At 41.3% G+C, this 25,413-nt stretch overlaps 2 protein-coding genes across 2 annotated transcripts in view; one reads left to right on the top strand and one right to left on the bottom strand.

Annotated features, from left to right (window-relative positions):
• Positions 1–25,413, bottom strand: part of LOC117538267 (oocyte zinc finger protein XlCOF6-like) — a 115,981-nt gene that overhangs the window by 67,834 nt on the left and 22,734 nt on the right.
• LOC117538268 (zinc finger protein 271-like) lies at positions 8,615–24,526 on the top strand. The gene is made up of 2 exons (XM_034203868.1): positions 8,615–8,841; positions 23,182–24,526. Exons 1-2 carry the CDS (start codon positions 8,785–8,787, stop codon positions 24,412–24,414), a joined length of 1,290 nt encoding a protein of 429 aa, XP_034059759.1. The 5' UTR covers positions 8,615–8,784; the 3' UTR covers positions 24,415–24,526.

The following is a 25,413-nucleotide window of genomic DNA, read 5'->3' as shown; positions in this document are numbered from 1 at the left end:
TCAAATGGGGATTCTGTCCTGGCCGATTTTCCCTGTGATTGCTACTGGGGCATGTGCCTACAAGAGCAAGCACAGCTCATGTAAAAAAACAATAAGAATATTTGGGGCTAATAACCTACGAATATCGATTTTGACCGATTTCCTCTGTGTGTTTCTTGGAATTAAATAACCAGACAATTACACACAGCAAATATTCGGAGAGACCTTAAAGAGAGCATCAGTAAAGTGGACTTCTGCATTAGGAGCAATGTGATGGATTTGTATTGAAACAAATCGCCGAGTTCTGGAGATTTCAGCGGTAAACTGGTTAAATCAACAGCACGCATCGCCTCCAATCTCCCTGTTGCTGCTGCACGGGTGTGTGTGTGATTACACCCCCCACTACGGGGAGCCGCAGGCGAGGATGAAAAACAAGCACATAGTGTCATATTCTTTTCCTCACACCATTGCGGTTTTGGAACTAAACAAAACGGTCTAAAAGGTGACGCGCGCCGCAGTTTCCTACTTGCTGGAGAGACTGGGCGCCTGTCCGGGGTGCACACATCAGAATAGATTAATTGGTCATTAATGGGAAGGGTGGTACGCGAGAATGTGACATAGCGCTGTGTTTTCATCGTTGTAAATGAACTGATGGGTTGTTAAATTTGGCTGTTGTTGGAGAAGAAAGTGTACTGGATAAATAAAAAAGTCTCTGCTCTCCAGACGGGACGGGCAAAGCACCGCTAAATTAGCATAGTGGTTGTTGATTGAGAATACATTAGTTATTGCTCTTCAACAGATTCCGTTCTTAGCACTTGTACAAGTATATATGAGTAAGAAGGCACTCATATTAAACAGATATCTCCCTACCCCCACTGAAATCTCCCTAATTCGGATTAAATTAAGTTGGATGAGCTTTTGCTGTCACGCTGATGTTTGTTGCGAGTTCATGTTTGTTTGTCTAATTGTTTCTATATTGGTTTGTCTACCCACCGTCTTGTGTATGTTTTGTAACAACTAACAACGAATCAGTCCATAGCCAGGGTAAAATGAACTAAACTTTAGTTATCTCACCAAAAGTAAATTACTTGAGAAAAATGAATAAATGATGTAAAGCAAAATTATACATTGTAATATAAATGTGCTGCAAAAGGAAAATAAATAGCAAAGAGTGTTTTTCTGTCCTGCATCTGTCTTACAACCGAGACCCTCAGAGGCATCACTGCTCATAAATACCGGCCTGAGTAAATCAGGGTTGCAAAAAAAAAATTAAAAAAATCTGTCTGCTCAAATAGGTCAATGTTTATTATTTGTTTCATTTATTCTTAAATCTATGTATTGTATGGTAATAATGAATTAGGAAGAAACGTAATGTATTGAACACATTCCGAAACAAAGCGATAAGACAGAACTAGACTCAGACATAATGTGTGATTGAAACCTTTTGCGCTGTTGCTGCAAAATGAAAACTTTGTTGATTGTCTGTTCCAACTGGCCACTGGAATAGGATCCTTGATATAAGTTGAAGTTCAATACAGTTTTAAATATAGTTTAACATTCTTTATTAAACTGTTTCAAATTATTTCTAGTACAATTGGTCTACAGACATTACTACAATTCTAATAGTTGTTAAACTACTGAGCTTATGAACAATAGAGTAAAGGTCGCTGGTTAAGCCAGGATCAATATATTGTTGAGGTTTTTATTGTGTGCATAATAAATGTGTTTAAATGAATTGAGCAATTTTTAAAGGAGTATAATGTTGCAAACTCTTTAAGATAAGTAATTGCAGTTCCAAGATAGATGTTGTTTTCCCTGGGCCTCTCCTTCACAAGCCCACACAATAAATCATGAGACTTCCAAATCTGAACAGTTAAAAAATAAAAAATAAAACAGTTGTTTTGACTTCTTAAATAATTTATAGTCTAGCTTCCTTCAAGTTCAGTCTAAGCTACGAATTGTTTCTCATAAACATTTGCACCGCTGGTTTTAAACCTTGAGCAGACAAGCTGCTCACACACACACACACACACACACACACACACACACACACACACACACACACACACACACACACACCCACACACACACACACCCACACACACACACACACACACACACCACACACTTTGGATGTGTATTTGCCTTATCCACTTTGTGTGAGGAATAACAGATGATTTTAGCAGGCAAAACAACTAAAGCAGCAGGTAATAATAACAGAAACGCTAAAGAGTCACATCTGATAGAAATATATAAAAGCATTTATTTTAATTGTGTAGCAGTCAGTTTATAATTTTGGCAGCACTGTTGAGCATTTTGACAATGTATTTTCATGCCTCTGCATGGCTTAGTCTTTCTATCTGTCTTGCCACTGGTGTTAAGTAACTAAGTTCATAAACTCAATAAGTACTATACTTGGGCACAATTTTGAGATACTTGTACTTTATTTAAGTATTTAAATGCTTTGCTACTTTGTTCTTCTACTCCACTACAGTTCAGAGTTACATGGTGTACTTCTACTCCACTACATGTATTTAATACCTTTTAGTTACTTTACAGATCTGGATGAATGATGTGAAATCTAATCAAGTGTTAAATCAGACTTTAGTTCCACCTGGAGTAAATCCGCAAGCTACCCTGCAGTATACAAAGTCATTCGAACTAGCTGCACCTTTACCAGCTTTGAGAACACTTCCATGATCAATCATTATAAAACATATCATATATATTATTCTGAAATGGACCAATCTGCACAACGACTACCTTTACTGTCGCTATTTCCACTATATTTTGATGAGAATACTTTTATACTTTTACTTGAGTAACATTTTGAATGCAGTACTTTTACTGTAACATAGTATTCCTACACTCTGGTACTTCTACTTTTACTCAAGAACAAGATCTGAGTACTAAAGATAACATTAGACAGAAACATTTTTCAGTTCACTTCACGCTCTGCCGCTCCGACAGGGAGCTCTGCTCTGAACGCCCCGTTCTAACAGCTATTCACCAGCGGTCCAGTCTGTACCACAGTCACTCCGGACCACACAGTTAATATTAACGAACGCATCCGTAGGTAATATAGCCGCTGAAGCTAGACAATCTTATCGGAAAAGCAGAGCCTTATTATACATCCAAAAGCAGAGCCCGGGCAGGAAGACTCAAGCATTCATTATAATATATAAAAAAACGCCATGCGTGTCATGATGGCACATAACAGCTCGTGGCTGCAGATTACTCCGGTTCCCAGACCCCCCCATACCCCGATAATATTTGTATTGCAGATCTACATGAATCACACAAACGACCTATTTTGGGTTCAAAACGGCAAATTTCGCCAAAAGGTGACAAGTTTGCATCCCTGCTTGTTATCCTTTTCATCACAGAGCTGGGAAAATGGTGTATTGATTACTGATCCGTGCATGTGCAATTTTAACTGACTTTAGTTATAATGTTAATTTGATTTCAACCCATAAGTAATTATTTAAATTAACTCTACATTTCACATGATGGATTAGTGTTCCACATTTTTCCCACTAATTTGTTTTATGATTAGGCCAATGGTAAAGAGAGACATTGATGACCCTGTGTCCTTTTTGTTAGTACGTGGTTCCATTTTGTCTATGGCTTTGGACGGCTTCACTAATGGCGCGTTTCCACTGCAGGCCTCGCTCAGCCTCGCTCGGTTTGGTTAGGCCTTATTAGGCCCGGCTCACTTTAATGCTGCGCTTCCATTACAGTTTAGGAACTGGGGCAGTTACTATAGTAACGCAGTGTAGGCGGAGCCGTGACGTCATCTTCAATGAGCGCCCCAAAAAACAACACAGCCGTTAGCTCTTAGCACTCAGAGCTCACAGCTCTTCATATCTGTTCAGAAACTTGACAAAAGTTAAACAAGTACAAACCACAGACTACCTGTGTCATGGTGAATACAGTCGCTGGTTTATTTATGTCTGTATAGGCCGTTGTTGTGAGTGTGGACGGTCGGAGCATATATAACGTTAGCTTAGCCAAGCTCCATTTAGAAAGCACGCATTTTAAAAGGGTTTTTCGCCTGCCGTCTGTCTGCAGACTTGTCAAAGCATTAATTCATGGTTTTTACTAACCGGTATCAGTATGTTGTTACTTCTGCATCATTTTGAAACATATATTGCAATTAAATCACGGTCAAATATGTTCATCTTGTTGTAGTTGTAGCCCCCTTGCCAGCGATTCTCTCTCTAGTTTAGCATACTCAGCCCGACTCAGCCTGGTTGTTCCTGGCCCTAGAACCACGATTTGGTCGGGCCAGAAAAAAGGTGAAAAAGTAGCCCCAGGCCAAAACTAGGCCAAGTGGAAAAGCAACCAAAAACGGGCCCCGCACGGCTCGGCACGCTTAAAGCGAGCTACCCGCTGCAGTGGAAACGCGCCATTAGAGTCACCCAGTTCTGCTCTGCTGCAGTCCGGCTGAGTGCAGTCACAGAGATGCTATGGCTGCTCTACATGACATTAATGGTCTGGTCCGAGAATGGGCACCATTTCCTGCTCCCAGAGAGAATGACGATCCTCAAACTGGACTTTACAGCCGTTGATACTGTCTCACATGGGTCTGCTTCCCCCCACCGAGCCATGAACTGAAAGCTTGACATCTGCTTTGAACACTTGGAACTGTCACACCAGCACCAACCCTTGGGTCAGTTAGATGAGACTAACGGCTTCACTTAGGGCATATGGGTCAGAAATATGACTCTCGTTACCACAGAGTGGGTTGTTTGTTTTTTAAGGCTATTCATACTGCTATGCAGAGTAAAAAGCCCCTACTATTTTTAGTATAGGCCTAATGTCAGGGGCCTCTTACTGTCTACTTCTGCATGTATTCACATTATATGGACCATGTTTCCACCTGGTGAAACTAGAGGCTGCACGGAACTCAGGCTACAATACAACCATTCTGTTCTGCTCTAACGATTCAATTTATAGATTCTACATCAAAATAGTTCGTTTTTATTGTTTCCAATGATAACGTCACCTTAAGTGGAGGAATGCAAACCTGTTTTCAAATGTAAGGTTTTGAATTTGTTTGACATTTCTCAGTAATGCCACCCTCAGACGCCCAATATCTTTCATGCTATGCCTTCAGTGGTAACTCAGATGTTAAGGGGGTTGAAGCTGTTCCTCCCAAATCAGCTATGCTTTGTGTTTTCAACAACGGTGTGCATTTCCTGCATAATATATGTTTCTCACAATTTTGTTAGCTGCGCACAGGTGATACTGAGTCTTCTCGAATGGATTATAACCTATACCATGCTTACATGGACTCGTATGTTTTATTTCATATCTAACAGAAGTAAGAGAATAGAAGGAGATGAGGAAGAGAGAGGATGAGAAGAGAAAATAGAGAGAGATGTGGAAGAGAGGGATAGGAAAGAGAGAAGAGATATTTGCGAGTTGCATACTGATTCTGAGTCTTCTCGATTAATAGCTTATATAGACAATACCATGCTTAAATAGACTCATACGTTATTATTTCATATGTGACATATGTAAGAAAAGGGAGGGGAGAGTCAATTATATTGAGTAATTGATTTCATATTGGAACATTCATTTCTCAAACCTATGTTTTATGGAAGAGGAAATGTACGTCTGATAAACTAATCTTTTATCAAATGGTGAATTAATATAACATTTAGAATCATTGAGAAAGGGTTATATCCACAGGGACTAGCTCACATTTAAAAAATAAATGTCTCTGCTTTGGACTGATGAGTATATGATTCTTGCATGTTAAATGACTAACACAAACCTTACATTTATGCATGTGTCAGGAAGGCTCCCAAATAATTCTGAGGGGCCTATCCTATTTTTGTAATTGAATGATAATGTGCTAATCCATTACTTTGAGTTGTCTGCACTCAGGAAAACATCCCTATCAAGTGTTACCCAATAACTAGGACAGCTCTGAAGGCCAAGGGTCAGAGAGAGAGGATCACACTCTGCGGCGGCAGAGAGCACCCCCATCCACGGGCAAGGAGGCACGAGGTCGTTCGAGATGAGAGGATTCTAATCTTCAACTTTCTGATGAGATGGGATGTTTCTTCATCTTTCTGCTCGGTGGGCCCAACCAGACAACTCTGCAGGACGAGCGATGGTTTCAGAGGCTTCATACAAGGTTCCATGTTTCTTGGAGGAGCAGATGTTTTCATAACCTCTCCCATCTCTCAAGCAGATAGCAGAAGGAATACAGGCAGATGAGCCTCTGTTTCACTGGGAGATCATAAAGTGCTCACTGAATTGAGCCACAAAAGCAGAGCAATTGGGGGGGATTGAGATATGGCGCTCTGAGGAAGAAGAGTTTTGAGCCAGTCAGCACCTCAGTGCTAATCTACAGTATCAGGATGCCTTTACACACCAGACATTCTGTGTCATAAAGAGAGGAGGAGAACGAGGCAGGAGGACAGGTTCTTCCAGCTCTTGTATAAAGATAACAGTTTAATTGAATGACCAGATGTTTACAGATGTATAATGAATGACTGTTCTTATATTTCCGAGGAATAGACATGTGTACAACATCAGGAAGATACGTCCCCAGCTGACACAGAAAGCGACTCAGGTTCTGGTCCAGGCTCTCGTCATCTCACGCCTAGACTACTGCAACTCCCTCCTGGCTGGTCTACCTGCATGTGCCATCCGACCTCTGCAGCTCATCCAGAATGCAGCGGCTCGTCTGGTCTTCAACCTTCCTAAATGTTCCCACACCACTCCGCTCCTCCGCTCCCTTCACTGGCTTCCGGTAACTGCTAGAATCCACTTCAAGACACTGGTACTTGCTTACCATGCTGCGAATGGATCTGGCCCTTCGTACATCCAGGACATGGTTAAACCGTACACCCCAGCGCGTGCACTACGCTCTGCATCAGCCAAACGGCTCGCTGCCCCTCGCTGCGAGGGGGACCCAAGTTCCCATCGGCGAAAACACGTGGGTTTGCTGTCCTGGCTCCAGGATGGTGGAATGAGCTCCCCATTGACATCAGGACGGCAGATAGCTTGCACATCTTCCGGCGCAAACTGAAAACTCATCTCTTTCGACTCCACTTTGAGCAATAGAACTATTAACGAAGCACTTTTATACTAATAAAGGACTGGATTACCTAAAGCCAGTTGAGTAGCACTTGAAATGTTTGGCTCTATGAAACCTGATGTACTTATATGATTCTGTTTTCTTCAAGTTTGTATGTTGGTCGAACGCACTTATTGTAAGTCACTTTGGATAAAAGCGTCAGCTAAATGCAATGTAATGTACTGTAATGTAATGTAATGTGTTAAATAGTGGTGATAAATATATTTTGTCAGATCAGATTACACTTTCACACTAAACAATAAATAATTGATATTTTCAGATTATAAAGGTATTGAACAATAAGATATTTCTATTTATAACAGATAGTGTTAATATCCTTAATTGTCCAGCAATCAGGTTTAACAACACTACTCTTCAATGTATATCCATGAAAGACCTACAATGATGTTTCAAGTTTTAAACATTTTAACCTTCCTTTCCAGGTTTTACAAAAGTCTTTGAATATTTGCCTAACTTTTCCTTTTCAGATTGTTAAACATTTTGAGAATTGTTTAGTTTTCCCTTCAGATTTTGAAATAACATAATGATTGATAGTTGAAGTAATGTAATTATGTTATCATGCCATAATCTTTTGATTAAAGCGTAATGAAGTAAACGTAAAGTAATCCTGAATTGAGGACACTGCAACTTTACAGATTACAGATTGATCGATTCATCACTGTGAATTTATACCTTAACTGGGAATTTTAGCTGGATCTCTCATGATTCTGATTTTATACCTCAATTGGATTTCTTATAATCCTAAATTCTAATTGTGTTTTAATAAGTAATTGCCTTGAATTAAATCTTTGAGATGTAAGCTGATTTTGAATTTGTGTTTGATGAATGAGATTAACTGAGTGATAAATGATAAACGATCTTATTTTTGAAACATATATTATGCTATTATATTTTTGTATTTCATGTGTGTTTATTATTGTGCTTTTGACAAAAGATGCCAAGCACTGAAGAGATGATTTTTCTATTATGATTGACTGTGTTCAATCATGGTGATTGAAATGTTTTCAATCTTGTTTATCTTGTTTTATTTTTGATGTAATTGATGTATGTGATCCCACACAACTCTGAAGACGCTTATTGATTTAAGTAGTGACTGAAATATTCTTAGACTAATGTTAATTGGTTATCATCAATTGATAAAAAAGAATGAAACTGTAAGAGAATATTTTAATCCAATCCCTTTGTGTCCTCAGCTTTTCTGAGAAACCTCTTAAATTGCAACAGGTCAAGAGGTCCTCTGCCATCCTGTGGGGGAGGGGTTTTCTGCTTCTATGCATTTGTGAGACAAACAGTCCTTTGTTCCGACGTCTGGCAATCATTAAGTAAAAGCGCGGGTTTTCTGGGTTCCTCCCCTTTGGAAGGAGTGTATCGGCGCTATTTCCTCTTTGTCTCCAGAGTTGATTGCTTTGTGGTTGTGAACTCTCCGGCTGTATTATACTCTTAATAAATATCGACGTTTGACTAAAGCTGCTCCAGTTTCCATCCTTTCTGCACAGAAGTTTCCATCACATATATATATATATATATATAATATATGTCTATATTATGTGTCAGATGTGCAAGTGTCTAACTAAGTGATTGTTTTGTCAAATTAATGGTCTCAAGGTTAACATTTAGAAAAACACAAAATGTTTATTTTAATTCCTGTAGTTGGCTAATAAGTAATATGGTAATCTCTGTTATTGCAGATGGCTGAACTTCAGGTAGACGATAACACAAGCAGCAGAATGACTTCATCAGCAGAGGTAAGTTACTTTAACTTTTAAAAGTGAAAATCCTGGTTAAATAATTATTCATATTTGAGTGAAAACAATGACATTCTGTTTAAAGTTTAGCTGTCTAGAGTCCTGTTGATTTAAGTTTTCAGAATAGTTTACATGGTTGCATTTGAGTCTAAACAATGAAGAATTAAAAAAGCATTCGTTATACTGAGTGAATCATATTGGTTGCTAGGAAACATCTGGCAAAATCAATCAAAGATGTAAACAGGAAGTCACCTGTAGCAAATAGTGAGTGCTAAAGCAACAGTAGCATATACAAGGAGATGTTAACATCTGATCATTCACATTTAGTCAGAGGTGGGAGAAGTACTCAGATCTTGCACTTCAGTAAAAGTAGAAGTACTCAGATCTTGAGTAAAAGTAGAAGTACACAGACCTTGTACTTGAGTAAAAGTAGAAGTACCAGAGTGAAGGAATACTCTGTTACAGTAAAAGTCCTGCATTCAAAATGTTCCTCAAGTAAAAGTAGAAAAGTATTATCATCAAAATATAGTGAAAGTTGCGACAGTAAAAGTAGTCATTGTGCAGATTGGTCCATTTCAGAATAATATATCTGATATGTTTATAATGATTGATCATGAAAGTGTTCTCAACGCTGGTGAAGGTGCAGCTAGTTTGAATGGCTTGTATACTGCAGGGTAGCTGGTGGATTTACTCCAGGTGGAACTAAAGTCTGATTTAACACTTGATTATATCTCACATCATTCATCCATATCTGTAGAGTAACTAAAGGTATTAAATACATGTAGTGCAGTAGAAGTACACAGTAGCATACAATTGAAATACTCAAGTCAAGTACAGTTACCTTAAAAATTGTACTTAAGTACAGTACCTGAGTAAATGTACTTCCTACCTCTGAATTTACTGATATAATGTGATCATTTAATGTTCATTATTTTCAAATTCACAGTGTAGATATTTTAATAGCTAGTGATACCTGGATACTATAACTAATTTATAAAACAATTAAATTAGTTTGTGTGCTTCAACCCTTTTAGTTTTTTGTATTTAGCTATAGATAACTCTAACCTTATAACAGATAAAGTATGCAATATTCCATCATGATATTGGTTGAAAAAAACACTTTAGATTTTGCATGTTTTGAATAATATTTAAAAACATTTTGTTTGTGAGAGCCAACCCCTTTGTATTCATTTAAAAATAACAACAAATCATTTTGAATCAATCAACCAAATAGTGCGTCTTGTGCAGAAGTTGTATCAAGTTAAAGGTGGGGTAGGTAAGTTTCAGAAACCGGCTCGAGATACACTTTTTGTTATATTCCATGGAATGCTCTTAACATCCCGATAGCAATGAATATCTTAAGTGCTTTGACAAAAAATCCATAAAAAAATGTCATCTGTGGAAACCGTAATACTGTAAAAAGCCTGGCCGGCTAAACGGATTGGATTGCCGCCCTGTCTGTCAGCCTTCCATCTCGTGCACGCACAAATGTATCTCGTGCCCTCATTGGGCGTGCCGTAATTGGGCGTGCATTAGGCGTTCATGTGTGTTGGAGGAGGTGCTCTGTAAGGAAGTCTGAAGGAAAGGGCGGATTCTTTTCGGCTGTGTACTTTCAAATTTTAGTGCACTCGAGCCGGTTTCTGAAACTTACCTACCCCACCTTTAATAGGTATTTATACGTCTTCATTTATTCAGCGGTATTTGAGGCTACAACGAGTCAGAATGCATTCTCGGGTTTCATTAAAAACCTTACTTTACTTCTGTCACATTCATTTTTAACTTGCATCAAGACATTCATGTGTCCTCTAATACAGTGTTTTTCAAAGTGGGGGCCCCGACCCCCGGGGGGCCCCCAGGGGGTCACGCAAAGTTTGAGGGAAAGGGGGATTTTTTCTTTTTTTTCTTTTTAGATGTTATTAATAACTGCATATCTCAATCTATGTGTCCTTTGATGCCAATCTTTTAATTTTTTGAATCACACGACTGCCCTTCAAGCCAATCAGAATCAAGCTGCTGCAATTGAGAGTGAAACTGAGTATCTGCTCAGCTTTTGGAGCAAGTGAATATTTCGCTCTGCAGCTGGATGAGAGCACGGATGTAGCAAATGTCGCAGAATTGCTTGCATACATCAGATTTATATCAGAAGACTGGAAGAGACATTTTCCAAGTTTTAGATGAGTACATCATATGAAATGGACTTGACTGGTCTCGTTGTGTGGGTGTGTGTTCAGATGGGGCAGTGGGGCTAAGACCGGCAAAAAAGCGGAGCGAGTGACAGCTTTGATCAGGCGGAAGGCCCCACATGTAGTGGCAACGCACTGCATGCTCCATCGCGAGGAACTTGTTGCTAAGCGTATTTTGTGTAACGAGATGAGCGCAAAGTTTGAGGGGTTACTGCTCCACTCCAACGTGCGCTGACTTTCCCGTGGGGCGGTGCTGAATTGTGTTTTTGAACTGCGAAGGGAGATCATTGAATTCCTCTCTTCTGAAAATCATGGCTCTGGAAACTTGCATACTGTTTCACTCCCTCAGTACTGGCTGTATGTCAAAAAAGGCTATCCCGCTCTGGCTGAGAGGGCTCTCAAATCCTTTCTTCCATTTGCCACCACATACCTCTGCGAGTCTGGCTTTTCTACATTGAAGGTATTGAAAACAAAGGGCAGAGGACGTTTGCAAGTGGACAATGACAAACCTAAAACCTAGGATTGATAAACTGTGTAGGAGCCACCAAGCCCACCCCTCCCACTAGTGAGGGAACAGGTATACACAAAGAGACACACATAGTGAAATGACAAGGACTGTTGTTTATATATATATGAATATAAATATGTTTATTAGGGCCTGAGCACGGAGCGCTAGGACCCAACGGCATCCTAGCACGAAGTACGAGGAACCTATTGTTATTGGAGGAATTATTCTTATTTTTCTGCTGGCGTTTCCTTTTTTTGAAGTCTTTAGGATGCTTCAAAAGTTGTATAATTTTGCACGGATTCCAGAATCGGTGAAAACTACAATATTCTGGACTCAATTTGTTCAAATTGTCCAGCATGCTCTCTAGCGCCACCTATGGCCATTTCCATTTTTGGAAAGATGTACAAAGTCGCACCGTAACTCCGAATGACCTGAAATGTTGCACACTTATTCGAACCCCAAAGTTACGCCTACTTTTTTTTTTTAATTAGCATAATTTCAAAAACAGTTAAATATTCACTTAAAGAGCCTGTGACACGAGTTTCCCCCATCATCCAAACCCATCAATTTGAGTAAATATTGTCCCCTTGAAAACCGTTAGTGAACTGATTTGGATATTTGCACTTTGATAACCATTAATCTGCCCTTCAATGTTGACCATTTTCGGGATCTTCTCGGGGATTCTTCAAAGTCACGCCAAATTATGTGTGGTGTCATTGCGGGCACAGTGCTCCTACTGCACCGTTCAGGGATCCCAGCATCTGCATGTAAAACGCACGATGGCGCACACAGCAGCAAGCTCAGACAGCGATGACAATTTAATTTGAACGTGTCTGAGAAGCTGGATATGAGGCTGAAGGATCTGGTTTTATGTTGTATCTATTAGAAGTTTAAGAATTAGGTGCGTCAATATTGGCGCTCATACGGTCATGTAGCCAGTGGTGGACTGGGACTAAAAATCATCCCGGGACTCTCGACTGGCCCACTTCGGTACCGCTAGTAAAATTGTCAACGGGGGGAGTGGGGGATGTCAGGGGCGGCGGTGCTGTAGATAGTAATGTAAATATTTGTGTCACTGTCCGATCTGGTCAAATACAAATATAATGTCTGTGTGTTTGACATTAGCGCTGCTAGCCACCTGTGCCCTGTTTCTACGAAGCCAGTTCAACATACCCTGGATATGTTTGAGTAACAAACTAACAACAACAAACTAACAACGAGATCTCGCTAAGCGGTCCTACGACGCTGGTTTATCAACTCGGTAAATCAAGCCCGGGTTTCTCTCACCAGCTGAGAGCGCCTTCACGTCTAAGACACGAGAGGATCTGACTTTAATTACATTTGACTCGAGTGTTTCGTCAACTTAATGTGTTGCTTAAAATAATACTTCTGCATACAGTATGTGACACTGTGAGTGTTGCACGGCCAGATACGGCTCAGCTGACTCGGATAAGGAAATATATGATATATTATGATATTATATGATCGATGATCTGATTGATGAATGTAATATGAATGATAAGTGCGACACGTCGGCGTCTTCTCTGCATACGGCAGTTTAAACTGTATTTCCTTTAACCTGTAATATGACTTGATAGATTTAAACTCCGCACACTGAGTTGATCTCTTTTCTATAGACGCCGAGGGCGTGCAGCGTCAGGTAAAAAAAGTTATTTAGCCTTCCCAAACCTGAGCCTGACTTATCCGACCGGCCCCACTTCGGTACCGGCCCATCGGGATTCGTCCCGATGGGCAGTCCGCCACTGCACCCAGCCCACGTAAACTGCAACGGGGGGAGCCTCGCTGCGGGGAAACGGTGGACCTAGTGTCCCGATCGGAAGTGGGAATAATAATAATAATTAAAACTGCGGTCGCACTTGTGCCGCAGTGATGAGGGGCCCTCGCATCCGTGCGCCTGTCGGGGAGGGCAGCCGGTCGTCCCGGCGTCAAGCACACGCGCGCGAGTCCTGGGAAATGAGCCGTTTCTCATTTCTATAATTTTCGCATCCCAGACTCCCAGGTCCTCCGGCAGCGACCCGGAAACGGATGTCGAAGGAAAACAAATTTCTCTAAAGGCTCGTCAAGGATCGATTATCGAGGAGGCTGTCTGGAGGAGCCGTAACCGAGGATACACTGATGTATTCTCCGGAGACGATTTCAGCCAACAGTGATGTTTAAAAGAGGTGTGACGCATGGCTGGACTTCTGTCAACGAAGCACAGCTCTGCAAACTGTTCCCGTTGTGATTATAAGTTATTTGAGATGATCAAATGTGCATCAGACTTTCTGCCCTTTACCGTTTGTTTACTCACTAATCACATGTCCCCTGGATGATAGCCTATTTTTTTTCTCAACACAACTGCTTTCATTGTGACACGATGTTTACAGTGAGAACAGCTGCTGAGGTCAGTGCAGAAAGCAGAAACAGTGTGTATAATATATATCGCTCAATAACAAATTGTCCTACATTTCACACTTTATTTGTAGGCTTTAGGAGATTATTCGTTAGCCTACGAGCTCCCCGTTTGAGCGAAGAATTATTTCTTCTCAATGTAGCATGACATTGTATATGCGCTGAAGTTGTCCTGGATTGGAATTTTTCCGATCATTCCCCTATGATGCCAACTCCATCAGTACCTGTCCAACAATGAGCTCTATGAGCCCTTCCAATCCGGCTTCAGACAGCAACACAGCACTGAGACCGCCCTCATCAAGATCACCAACAATCTCCTCATTGCTGCTGACTCTGGCCGCCTCAGCATCCTCATCCTCCTGGACCTCTCTGCAGCATTTTGACACCATCTCTCACAACATCCTCCCTCACCCGCCTCTCAGACCTCCTAGGTGTCACTGGCACAGCGCTGTCCTGGTTGACATCCTACCTCCACAACAGGAAACAGTTTGTCTCCATCAGTGGCTCAAACTCAGCCCCGGCCCCAGTCCACCACGGTGTACCCCAGGGCTCTGTGCTTGGCCCCCTCCTGTTCACCATTTACATGCTCCCCCTCGGCCAGATCATCCGACATCATGGACTCAACTTCCACTGCTACGCTGATGATACCCAATTGTATCTCAGCACCACTCCATCCTCCCAGCTCCCCCCTCAGTCTCTCATCAACTGCCTGCATGACATCAAAGCATGGATGTCATGCAACTATCTGAAACTAAACAGCATGAAAACAGAGCTCATGGTTGTGGCACCCAAGGCCCTGCTCCAGAAGGTTGGTGGACTTCGTCCTTGAGGTTGACGGCTGCTCCATCTCCCATCTCCTGAAGCCCGCCAACCTGGGTGTCATCCTCGACTCCACCCTTTCCTTCCATTCCCACGTCAAATCTGTGACCAAATCGGCCTTTTATCACCTGAGGAACATTGCCAGACTCCGACCGTCACTCTCGGAGTCGGTTGCCGAAACCCTAGTCCATGCATTTGTCACCACCTGCTTGGACTACTGCAATGGTGTCCTGTTCGGGGTTCCCAACAAAACCCCTGGACAGGCTCCAGTATGTCCAAAACTGTGCTGCTAGGGTGCTCACGGCACACAAAACCGTGGCAGCACATCACTCCCACCCTCATCCACCTACACTGGTTGCCGGTCAAGTCCCGCATATCCTACAAAAATCCTCCTCCTTACCTACAAATCCCTCCATGCCCTTGCCCCCCAGTACCTATCGGACATCCTTCACCCACATGCCCCACCCCGGAACCTGCGGTCCTCAGACTCTGGCCTGCTTACCACCCCCCGCACCAAACTGCGAACCTACGGGGACAGAGCCTTCAGTGTGGCAGCCCCCACCCTCTGGAACGCTCTCCCTGCGGAGATACGCAACATCCCCACACTTGAAGCCTTCAAAAGGGCCCTCAAGTCCCATCTGTTTGCCAAGGCTTTCGGCCCCTAAATCGATCTGTTGTTCTGTTTGTCTGTCTTTTGTTTTGTTATGTTTGTCTTTGCACTATTACTTGTGAAGCGACCTTGGGTCCCCTGAAAGGCGCTATAGAAATCGAAGCTATTATTATTATTATTTATTATTATGAGGAGTTTGCAGAAATGTCCTTAAAATGGATGAGAAACGCACATTTTTCAAAATGGCCGACTTTCTGGGGGGTGGGGCTAATGGAAGGCAATTTGAAATATGTGTGCAATCATAATAGCAATATGTATACAGCGTTTCGTGAATATTGGAAAAAGTATACGCGAGTAGTTTGGAGTCATTTGGAGTAATTTGTGACATGTAAATCGTAAAAAATGGTGTATTCGCTGTTAGCTTACGACCTCCACGATTGAGCTATCAAAAATGTTCTTCTCAATTTAGCATCATATTGGATAGGGGCTGAACTTGTGCTGGATTTGAATTTTTCCGATCATTCCCCTAGGAGGAGGTTGCAAGAATGTGCTTAAAATGCATGAAAAACGCACTTTTTCAAAATGGCCGACTTCCTGGGGGGCGGGGCTAATGGAAGGCAATTTGAAATATGTGTGCAATCATAATAGTAATGTGTATACAGCGTTTCGTGAATATCGGAAAAACTATATGCGAGCAGTTTGGAGCAATTTGCGCCATGTAAATCGTCAAAAATGGTGTATTCGCTGTTAGCTTACAACCTCCACAAGTAATTTTTCAAAAATGTGCTCAGCAATTAAGTATCATATTGGATAGGGGCTAAACCTATCCTGCATTGGAATTTTTCCGATCATTCCCCTAGGAGTAGTGCGCAAGAACGTGCTTAAAATGGCTGAAAAAACGCACATATTTCAAAATGGCCGACTTTTTGGGGGGGCGGGGCTAATGGAAAGCTATTTGAAATATGTGTGCAATCATAATATCAATGTGTATACAGTGTTTCGTGAATATCGGAATAACTATATCCGAGTAGTTTGGACTAATTTGCGACATGTCAATCGTCAAAAATGGTGTATTCGCTGTTAGCTTATGACCTCCACGATTGAGCTATCAAACATTTTCCTTCTCAATTAAGTATCATATTGGATAGGGGCTGAACGTGTCCTGGATTGGAATTTTTCCGATCATTCCGCTAGGAGCAGTTCGCAAGAATGTGCTTAAAATGGCTGAAAACCGCACATCTTTCAAAATGGCCGACTTCCTGGGGGGCGGGGCTAATGGAATCTATTTACAAATATGTCCGCAATTCCATGAGAAATGTCTGTGCCGACTTTATGAAGTTCTGAGAAACTATATGTGACTACCACACAATAGTGGGCGCTAGTGAGCAGTTTCTTTTTTTAAATGTACGTTTTTTTTTTTACATTCTCGAAAAAAATTTGGGCTCTGACGTGTGTCCCAAGTTTTGCATCCGAAGCTCATTTTATGCTATCGCAATTTAAAAATAATGTATAGGCCACGCCCACATTCTGAATTTGTGCGACACTTTAAATCTGAGTTCGTAGTCACCCCGAGAGTATGTGTAAAAAAAATAATACTAATTCGTCCATCCGCTCTTGAGTTATAAATTGGTGGTGTTTTGGCCCCCCCTATAGTCCTAAATGAAAATTATTTGGTGTGCCTATTTCCCAAGACAGACTGAACCTTTCCACCAAAATCTGTGGTGAATGGATACATTGTTGATGAGTTATGAGCATTTATTTATAAGCCCCGCCTTTTTGCGAGTACGTTTTAATTCATGGCGGACATATTTATGGTTTGAACATGCTCATCTCCTAGGACAGGGGTGGGGAACCTTTTTCCTCTCAAGGGCCATTTCAATTTTTTCAACATCCTCCGAGGGCCGTACAAATTATTGACCTCTGCTTAAAAATACTAAAATCACAGCCCATTCATTTCGCCTTTCTTTCAGCATGAACAATTTGCGAGTAAGAAAAAGCAACCTCTTAATCCAGATATTTTATGCATATGCATGTGCACGGTTGTTGCATGACCACCAAAACAGAAAGATATGGACACAAGATGTGTGCAATTTAGTTTCCTATCCATGTGAATATGATTTAAGTGTGGGGGGGACCTATCTTCCTCTAGGGGGGTCGGGGGGCATGTTCCCCCGGGAAGATTTTTTTTTTAAATGTTGAAGTTAAAAGCATCAATCTGGTGCACTTTAAGAGTTAAGAGATGTATGGATACATCTCTCAACACCCATATGAAACAGAACAGTAAGCAGATTTTCTTTATGGATATTTTACAAATCACTCCCCTTTCAAACTGTATTGTTGTTTATTTATAACAACTTTTTTTTACTGTCATATAGTATTTTATACCTGTTTACTTTATTCTCTTGTTTTTTTTATAACTATAATGATCATATAAAGATGTGCCTTTACCTCACTGGTTGGAGAAAAAGCTTCTTATATTCGTTAGCATAGCTAGCTAACCAGATGCTAATAACAACAAAGTTATTGACTGTATGATCAGTATGACAGATGAACAGATCACCACTGGGCTTTCAACTAAAGACACAGCCACGCAAAAAAACGGCGGCATGTGTACGACTCCTTATGGGTACTGACATTTGTGAAGTCCCGGCCGGAGCGACGTCCTGGTGCTCTCCGGCAGCTCTAAACCATAGACTGTATATATAAATGGACGTAGTGTCCGTGACGTCACCCATAGGATTCTGCAGAGTTGCCGTGAAGCCCTTAGTAGGCGGAGTCGGCCACTAACGGCTCGACTGTGACGTCAGAGTCTAATCCCGCCTGCTCCAAATAAGGGCAAAGAGGCGGAGCCGAGGCGGGACCAGCTGCCTCCGACCTGGAAGTTAACAGAGCTAGCTCAGGCTAAGAAGCTAAGCTAACATGAAATACATGCATACCAAGTTACTGCTAACAGTGTAGTACCCCTATATAAACGTTACATTCATAATCAAATGAGACAATCTGCAAGAGAATTAGCTATATTTTGTTATTCTTAATGCTTGTCATTCACACGTTGAGAAAAGACGGACTCCACCGCCCGGACCTAATGGAGCCGCAGTGGGCTAGCTCCGGGACGCCGGCTGGAGCTAGCCCCTTGCGGCTCCGTTAGCTCCGGCGGCCACCACTGGGATAATCGGGTCCCCTATTAACATTTGCTCCCGTTTAGCATTATAAGCGTCTAGCCATAGACTATAAAAGTCTTACCCAAGGCTGAATCATAAACTAAAATGTATATGTATGCATAAAGGGTTACGTCCTTAGCTGGCTAATAAGTAACAAGCTAAGCTACCAAGCACAGAAACACCTGCGAACGGGGTTAACATGTATAATATTATCATTTTAGACTTCTTGGAAGTTCTGTTAGTACATTCAAGCGCACAGCACAACATTTTAATTGTCTGGTATTTGTAACAATATTCCCTAAAAGGCACAATCACCACGAACACGGCGAAAGCTAAAGGGTCAAGTACAGTACTATGACTAACTAACGTTGTAGCCTCTATGGTTGTAGCCTAGCAGAGTGGACAAGTTGCTGTTAGCTGACAGTGAGGCATGTACGTGTCCATCAAAGTGACCACGCCCTAATTTATGCAAAAACTTTAAGACCTAATATAAATAAAAGGGTCGTGTTAGAAAACAATTCACTCACAGATTCATAATCATGAAGGTGGAATCTAACTATATCGATAATAATATTTATTGCATCCATGGGTAGAAACATGTTTTTTTCTGCTGTAAAGTTGGGCATTTTAACATGGGGGTCAATGGAAATTGCTCCTTTCTGCAGCCAGTCCCTAGCGGCCCATGTATGAACTGCAGTGTGTGGCACTTCCGTATTGGCTTCCCGTCTCTACCCCACAGTTTGCCGCTTGCTCTAAACCCCTGTCGGACGAGACACATACCACGTGATGACACGTTAGGCTCGTGTTGTGTTCAAGGACCCTGACCTTGGCCAGGAAAAACAGGCACTCGCTTGTTTAATTATTTTGCGGTCTAGATTTAAAAAAAAAAAAAATCTTTTTTGCGTGAGTTACCTCGAGGGCCGTATCAAATTGTCTCGCGGGCCGTATACGGCCCGGGGGCCGGAGGTTCCCCACCCCTGTCCTAGGGTAATGTGTCTGACCCTCCACGGATGCTGTACACTAAGTTTGGTGTTGAAAAACTGAAAATTGAAATTTAAGTGAATATTTAACTGTTTTGAACATTATGCTAATTTAAATTTAATTTAGCTTAGGGTTCCAAGAGGATTATTTGTAGAGCAGGTCCACCCGGATATGTGTGCAAAATTTCAAGTCATTTGGAGTTACGGTGCGACTTTGTACATTTATTCCTAAATGGGTTTTTCATAGGTGGCGCAAGCGAGCACGTTGGATTATTTAACCCATTGACTCCAGAATATTGAATTGTTTACCGGTCCTGGCGTCCGTGCAAAATTATACAACTTTTTAAGCATCCTAAAGACCCTCAAAAAGAGGAAACGCCAGCACTATAATAATAATTCCACAATAACAATAGGTGCCTCGCATTTCGTGCTAGGACGCCGTTGGGTCCTAGCGCTCCGTGCTCGGGCCCTAATAATAATACGTGCATTTTATCCATTAATTTCCCCAACATTGTGGTAAAAAAACACACGTTTAATCCATGTTGGTGTACTACAACTACAAAAAGCATCGGTTTGTTTTCTCATCAGGAAATGCAGACCGGCTCAAACAAACGATTTTTAAATCATCATTCTCACGATCATTTAATCTATCATATGTTCGCCGAATTGACATGAAAGCACTAATAAATGTAGTTTCATCCACTTGAGTTTCCAACTACAAAAATAATCGATTTGTTTTTATATCACATCCTACGGGAGGAAATTCAGTAGCTCTCAATACCGATTTGTAATCCTAATGTAATCATCATCTTCACCACGATCATTAATGTTTATGTTCGCCGAATTAACATGAAAGCACTGACAAATATGAATATACTGTAGTCAACTTCATTAAAATGTTATTAACATGCCTAAACTCAGTAATTCACAATTTCTACGCATGACAACACACTTTGTCCGTGTTTGGCTCTCTCGCCGCACAGTGAAGCGTTCCCGCATTGACGTCACTTGCGGCTTCCCCCAAAACTTCAAAATGAGTCAAAGGAATTTCCCCGCGATGTTCGAAATTATTGATATTTATTGGAACGGTATCGCAAGTTCTTTTTTAAACTGACAGTTCGAGATTACTAGTAGCCCAATATTTCATTGCACAACAGTTGTTGGGATGCTGTCATAGGCTCTTTAAATTTCAAATGTTTGTTTTTCAACACCAAACTCAGTATACAGCATCGCTGGAGGGCCAGACACATTATCGTAGGAAATCAGCATGTTCAGTCGATACATGTGGCCGTCATTACTCTCAACGTGTTCGCAAAAAGGCGGGGCTTAGATAGAAATGCTCATAACTCATCAACAATGTACCAAAAAAACACACATTTTGGTGGTAAGGTTCAGTCTGTATTGGGGAATAGGCACAACAAGTTATTTTAATTTTGGACTATAGAGGGCGCCAAAAACATGACAAATGTATAACCCATGAACTGATGGATGACATTTTATTTTTTTAGACATACTCTGGGGATGAGTATGAACTTATATTTAAAGTGTGACAAATGTGGGCGTGGCCTGTACTTTTTTTTATGACAATGTGCTTCGGAACGCAAAACTTGGACAAAGTTTACATTTCGAGAATGTAAAAAACAAAACGTAATTTTTCAAAAAAACTGCTCACTAGCGCCCCCTATTGTGTGGTAGTCACATATAGTTTCTCAGAACTAAACGAATTTTGGCACAGACATTCCTCATGGAGTTACCATATTTGTAAATAGCTTCCATTAGCCCCCAGGAAGTCGGCCATTTTGAAAAAACATGGCGCAAATTGCTCCAAACTGCTCGCATATAGTTTTTCCGATATTCACGAAACGCTGTATACATATTGCTATTATGATTGCACACATATTTCAAATTGCCTTCCATTAGCCCCGCCCCCTAGGAAGTCGGCCATTTTGAAAAATGTGCGTTTTTCATGCATTTTAAGCACATTCTTGCGAACTCCTCCTAGGGGAATGATCGGAACAATTCCAATCCAGGACACGTTCAGCCCCTATCCAATATAATGCTAAATTGCGAAGAAATGTTTTGATAGCTCAATCGTGGAGGTTGTCAGCTAACAGCGAATACACCATTTTTGACAATTTACATGTCGCAAATTACTCCAAACTACTCGCATATAGTTTTTCCGATATTCACGAAACGCTGTATACACATTGCTCTTATGATTGCGGACATATTTCAAATTGCCTTCCATTAGCCCCGCCCCCGAGAAAGTCGGCCATTTTGAAAATGTGCATTTTTCATGCATTTTATGCACATTTTCGAAAACTCCTCCTAGGGAAATGATCGAAAAAATTCCAATCCAGGACAAGTTCAGTCCATATCCAATGTGATGCTAAATTGCGAAGAAAATAGTTGCTAGCTCAATCGGGGAGGTCGTAAGCTAACAGCGAATACACCATTTTTGACGATTTACATGCCACAAATTACTCCAAAGTACTCGCATAAAGGTTTGCAATATTCACGAAACGCGGTATACACATTGCTCATATGAATCTGGACATATTTCAAATTGCCTTCCATTAGTCCCGCCCCCCAAAAACTCGGCAATTTTCAAATATGTGCGTTTTTCATGCATTTTAAGCACATTTTTGCAAACTCCTCCTAGGGAAATGTTCGTAAAAATTTCAATCCAGGACAATTTAAGCGCATATCCAATGTCATATTACATTGAGAAGGAACAGTCCTTCGCTCAAACGGGGAGCTGTTTATTTGTAGATATCTCCTAAAGCCTACAAATAAAGTTTGAAATGTAGGCCTGTTACATATATTATCACTTTTGGCTGAAATAGTCTCCGGAGAATACTTCAGTGTACCCTCGGTTATAGCTCCTCCAGAGAGACTCCTCTCTCCTATAAATCAGTGTATCCTCGGTTACGGCACCTCCAGACAGCCTCCTCGAAAATCGATCCTCGACGAACCTTTAGAGAAATTTGTTTTCCTTCGAAACGGCGCACCGACATCCGTTTCCGGGTCGCTGCCGGAGGACCTGGGAGTCTGGGACGCGAAAATTAGAGAAATGACAAAAGGCTCATTTCCGAGGACTCGCGCGCGTCTGCTTGACGCCGGGATGACCATTTGCCCTCCCCGACAGGCGCACGGACGCGAGGGCCCGCTCATCACTGCGCGCACATGTGCGACCGCAGTTTTAATTGTTAATATTACTGTTGAATATTATATATAATATTGAAAAGGTATAAATAGCTTTAAAAAATGCTAACAAATATATGTTAATTGTTCATGTTACTGTTCAAAATTATATAATATTATAAAGAAAGAAATCACTTTAAAAATGCTTTAAAAATATGTTTACTGTTGATATTACGATTTAATATTGTGTTAAGAATGTGTACAACAGAAGACACAATGAATGTAATGAATGACAAACAAAAGATTTGAAGAATATCTAATTATTAATACAAATATATATTAAGAAAATGTATTAAGATGTATGATTAATTTGTCATATTTTCCATCATAAAGTAATTCAAAAAAATGGCAACAAGGGGGTCCCCGCCAGAGGATAATGCTATATGGGGGTCCTTGGCATGGCAAAGTTTGGGAACCCCTGCTCTAATATTACTCTCTGTTGATTTGTTGTTTTGTTTTATAGGAAGAGACCTGCAAAAACCCAGATAGACTTTATGATGATGGGGAGAAGAGTATCATCAGAGAACAGCTGGATCAACATCAGTCTACAGCCACGATAGGAAAACCACACACCTGTGACCAGTGTGAGAAGAGTTTCTGGGGTTCAGGGAATTTGAAGATCCACAAACGTACCCACACTGGAGAAAAACCTTTCACCTGTGACCAGTGTGAGAAGAGATTTAGCCATTCAGACTCATTGAAGGTCCACCAGAGAATCCACACTGGAGAAAAACCTTTCACCTGTGAACAGTGTGAGAAGAGCTTTAGTATCTCAAGCAATTTTAAGGTCCACCAGCAAACCCACACAGGAGAAAAACCTTTCACCTGTGAACAGTGTGAGAAGAGTTTCTGGAGTTCAGGGATATTGAAGCGCCACAAACGTACCCACACTGGAGAAAAACCTTTCACCTGTGACCAGTGTGAGAAGAGCTTTATCCAGTCAGCCGATTTGAAGGTTCACCTGCGAACCCACACTGGAGAAAAACCCTACTCCTGCGACCAGTGTGAGAAGAGCTTTAGCCACTCAAGCCATTTTAAGGTCCACCAGCGAACCCACACTGGAGAAAAACCTTTCACCTGTGACCAGTGTGAGAAAAGTTTTAGCAGGTCAGACTCATTGAAGATCCACCAGCGAACCCACACTGGAGAAAATCCTTTCACCTGTGACCAGTGTGAGAAAAGTTTCACGGACTCACGCTCATTGAAGCGCCACCAGATAATCCACACTGGAGAAAAGCCTTTCACCTGTGACCAGTGTGGGAAGAGCTTTAGCCAGTCAGGCCATTTGAAGATTCACAAGCGAACCCACATGGGAGAAAATCCTTTCACCTGTGACCAGTGTGAGAAAAGTTTCACGGACTCACGCTCATTGAAGCGCCACCAGATAATCCACACTGGAGAAAAGCCTTTCACCTGTGACCAGTGTGGGAAGAGCTTTAGCCAGTCAGGCCATTTTAAGGTCCACCAGCGAACCCACACTGGAGAAAAACCCTACTCCTGTGACCAGTGTGAGAAAAGTTTCAAGGACTCACGCTCATTGAAGCGCCACCAGCGAATCCACTCCTTTGACCAGTGGAAGAAAGAGTTCAGTGACTCATACAGTGTGAAGCTCCACCAGCCTACCCACACTGGAGAAAAACCTGACGTATGTGCTCACTGTGAAGAGTTTCAGAAAACACCTTCACTAGTGCACTGAGACTCTTCAGAAAGAGTGAGGTGGACTGTTTGACACAACTCGCTGTTAAAAGATGTTGTGTGGATTTTAAAAGTTGTTCAATTGTCTCAATAATATTCAAATGTTCACTTAAGTTGTCAACTTGTATTTTTTTCCACAGCAAACACACACACAAAGCTCACTAAAGAACAAGGCACAACAGTCACTTAAATTTGATAATGTTATACATATGTGGTAATTTAACAACAAGCTAAAGCCTACTGATTTCTAAAAGTGTGCATAGAGCCCTTAGTCTCATATAAGCTGGATAGAGTGTTGCTTTGAACTATAAACTATTACCGTTGCTGACTGTACTCATTCAGGCCATTTTACCATCAGAAAGAGGTTCCACAGAGGTCTATCCTTGGTCCATTCATGTTTACATTAGATGTTACATAACTTTTTCCAGTAGCCGCACTTTCTCCTTTGACCCCTTCTCTGTCTGGTTTGTAAGGCTCTAAAGGGCCTAGACCCCAATAAATCAGCAGGCCCAGACAATCTCCCCCCTTGTTTCTTACGTCTAGCTGCAGATATTATAGCCCAACCAGTGTGTCATGTTTTTAATCTTTCTATAACAAACAATGTCATTCCAGATGTTTGGAAAACTGCAAATGTTCTCCCCTTATTGAAAGGTGTTGATCCCATGCTGATGAATAATTACAGACCAATTTCCAACCTCTCTATTTTAGCTAAAGTACTTGAAAGGCTGGTGAATGATCAAATCAAAGAATATTTAAGCTTGAACAACATTCTATCTCCTCACCTGTCAGGCTTTAGGAAGCAGCACAGTACAGTAACGGCTGCTTTGAAAGTAGTGAATGACATTATTGAAGGCTTGGACGCAAAGAGCTACTGTGCTGCCCAGAGTTCCCGTTAGAATATTTTTCGCAGTCAACATGTCCGTTAAAGTTTAAATCTTCCGGACAAAATGAGAAAAGTGCCGGTCAAAGGTCTTCTTTGTTATTTATTGTGCTTTAAAAC

The sequence above is a fragment of the Gymnodraco acuticeps genome, unplaced genomic scaffold (genome assembly GCF_902827175.1).
Source record: "Gymnodraco acuticeps unplaced genomic scaffold, fGymAcu1.1, whole genome shotgun sequence".
In the NCBI taxonomy this organism is placed as follows: domain Eukaryota; kingdom Metazoa; phylum Chordata; class Actinopteri; order Perciformes; family Bathydraconidae; genus Gymnodraco; species Gymnodraco acuticeps.
This window is presented reverse-complemented; position numbering and strand designations above follow the sequence as displayed.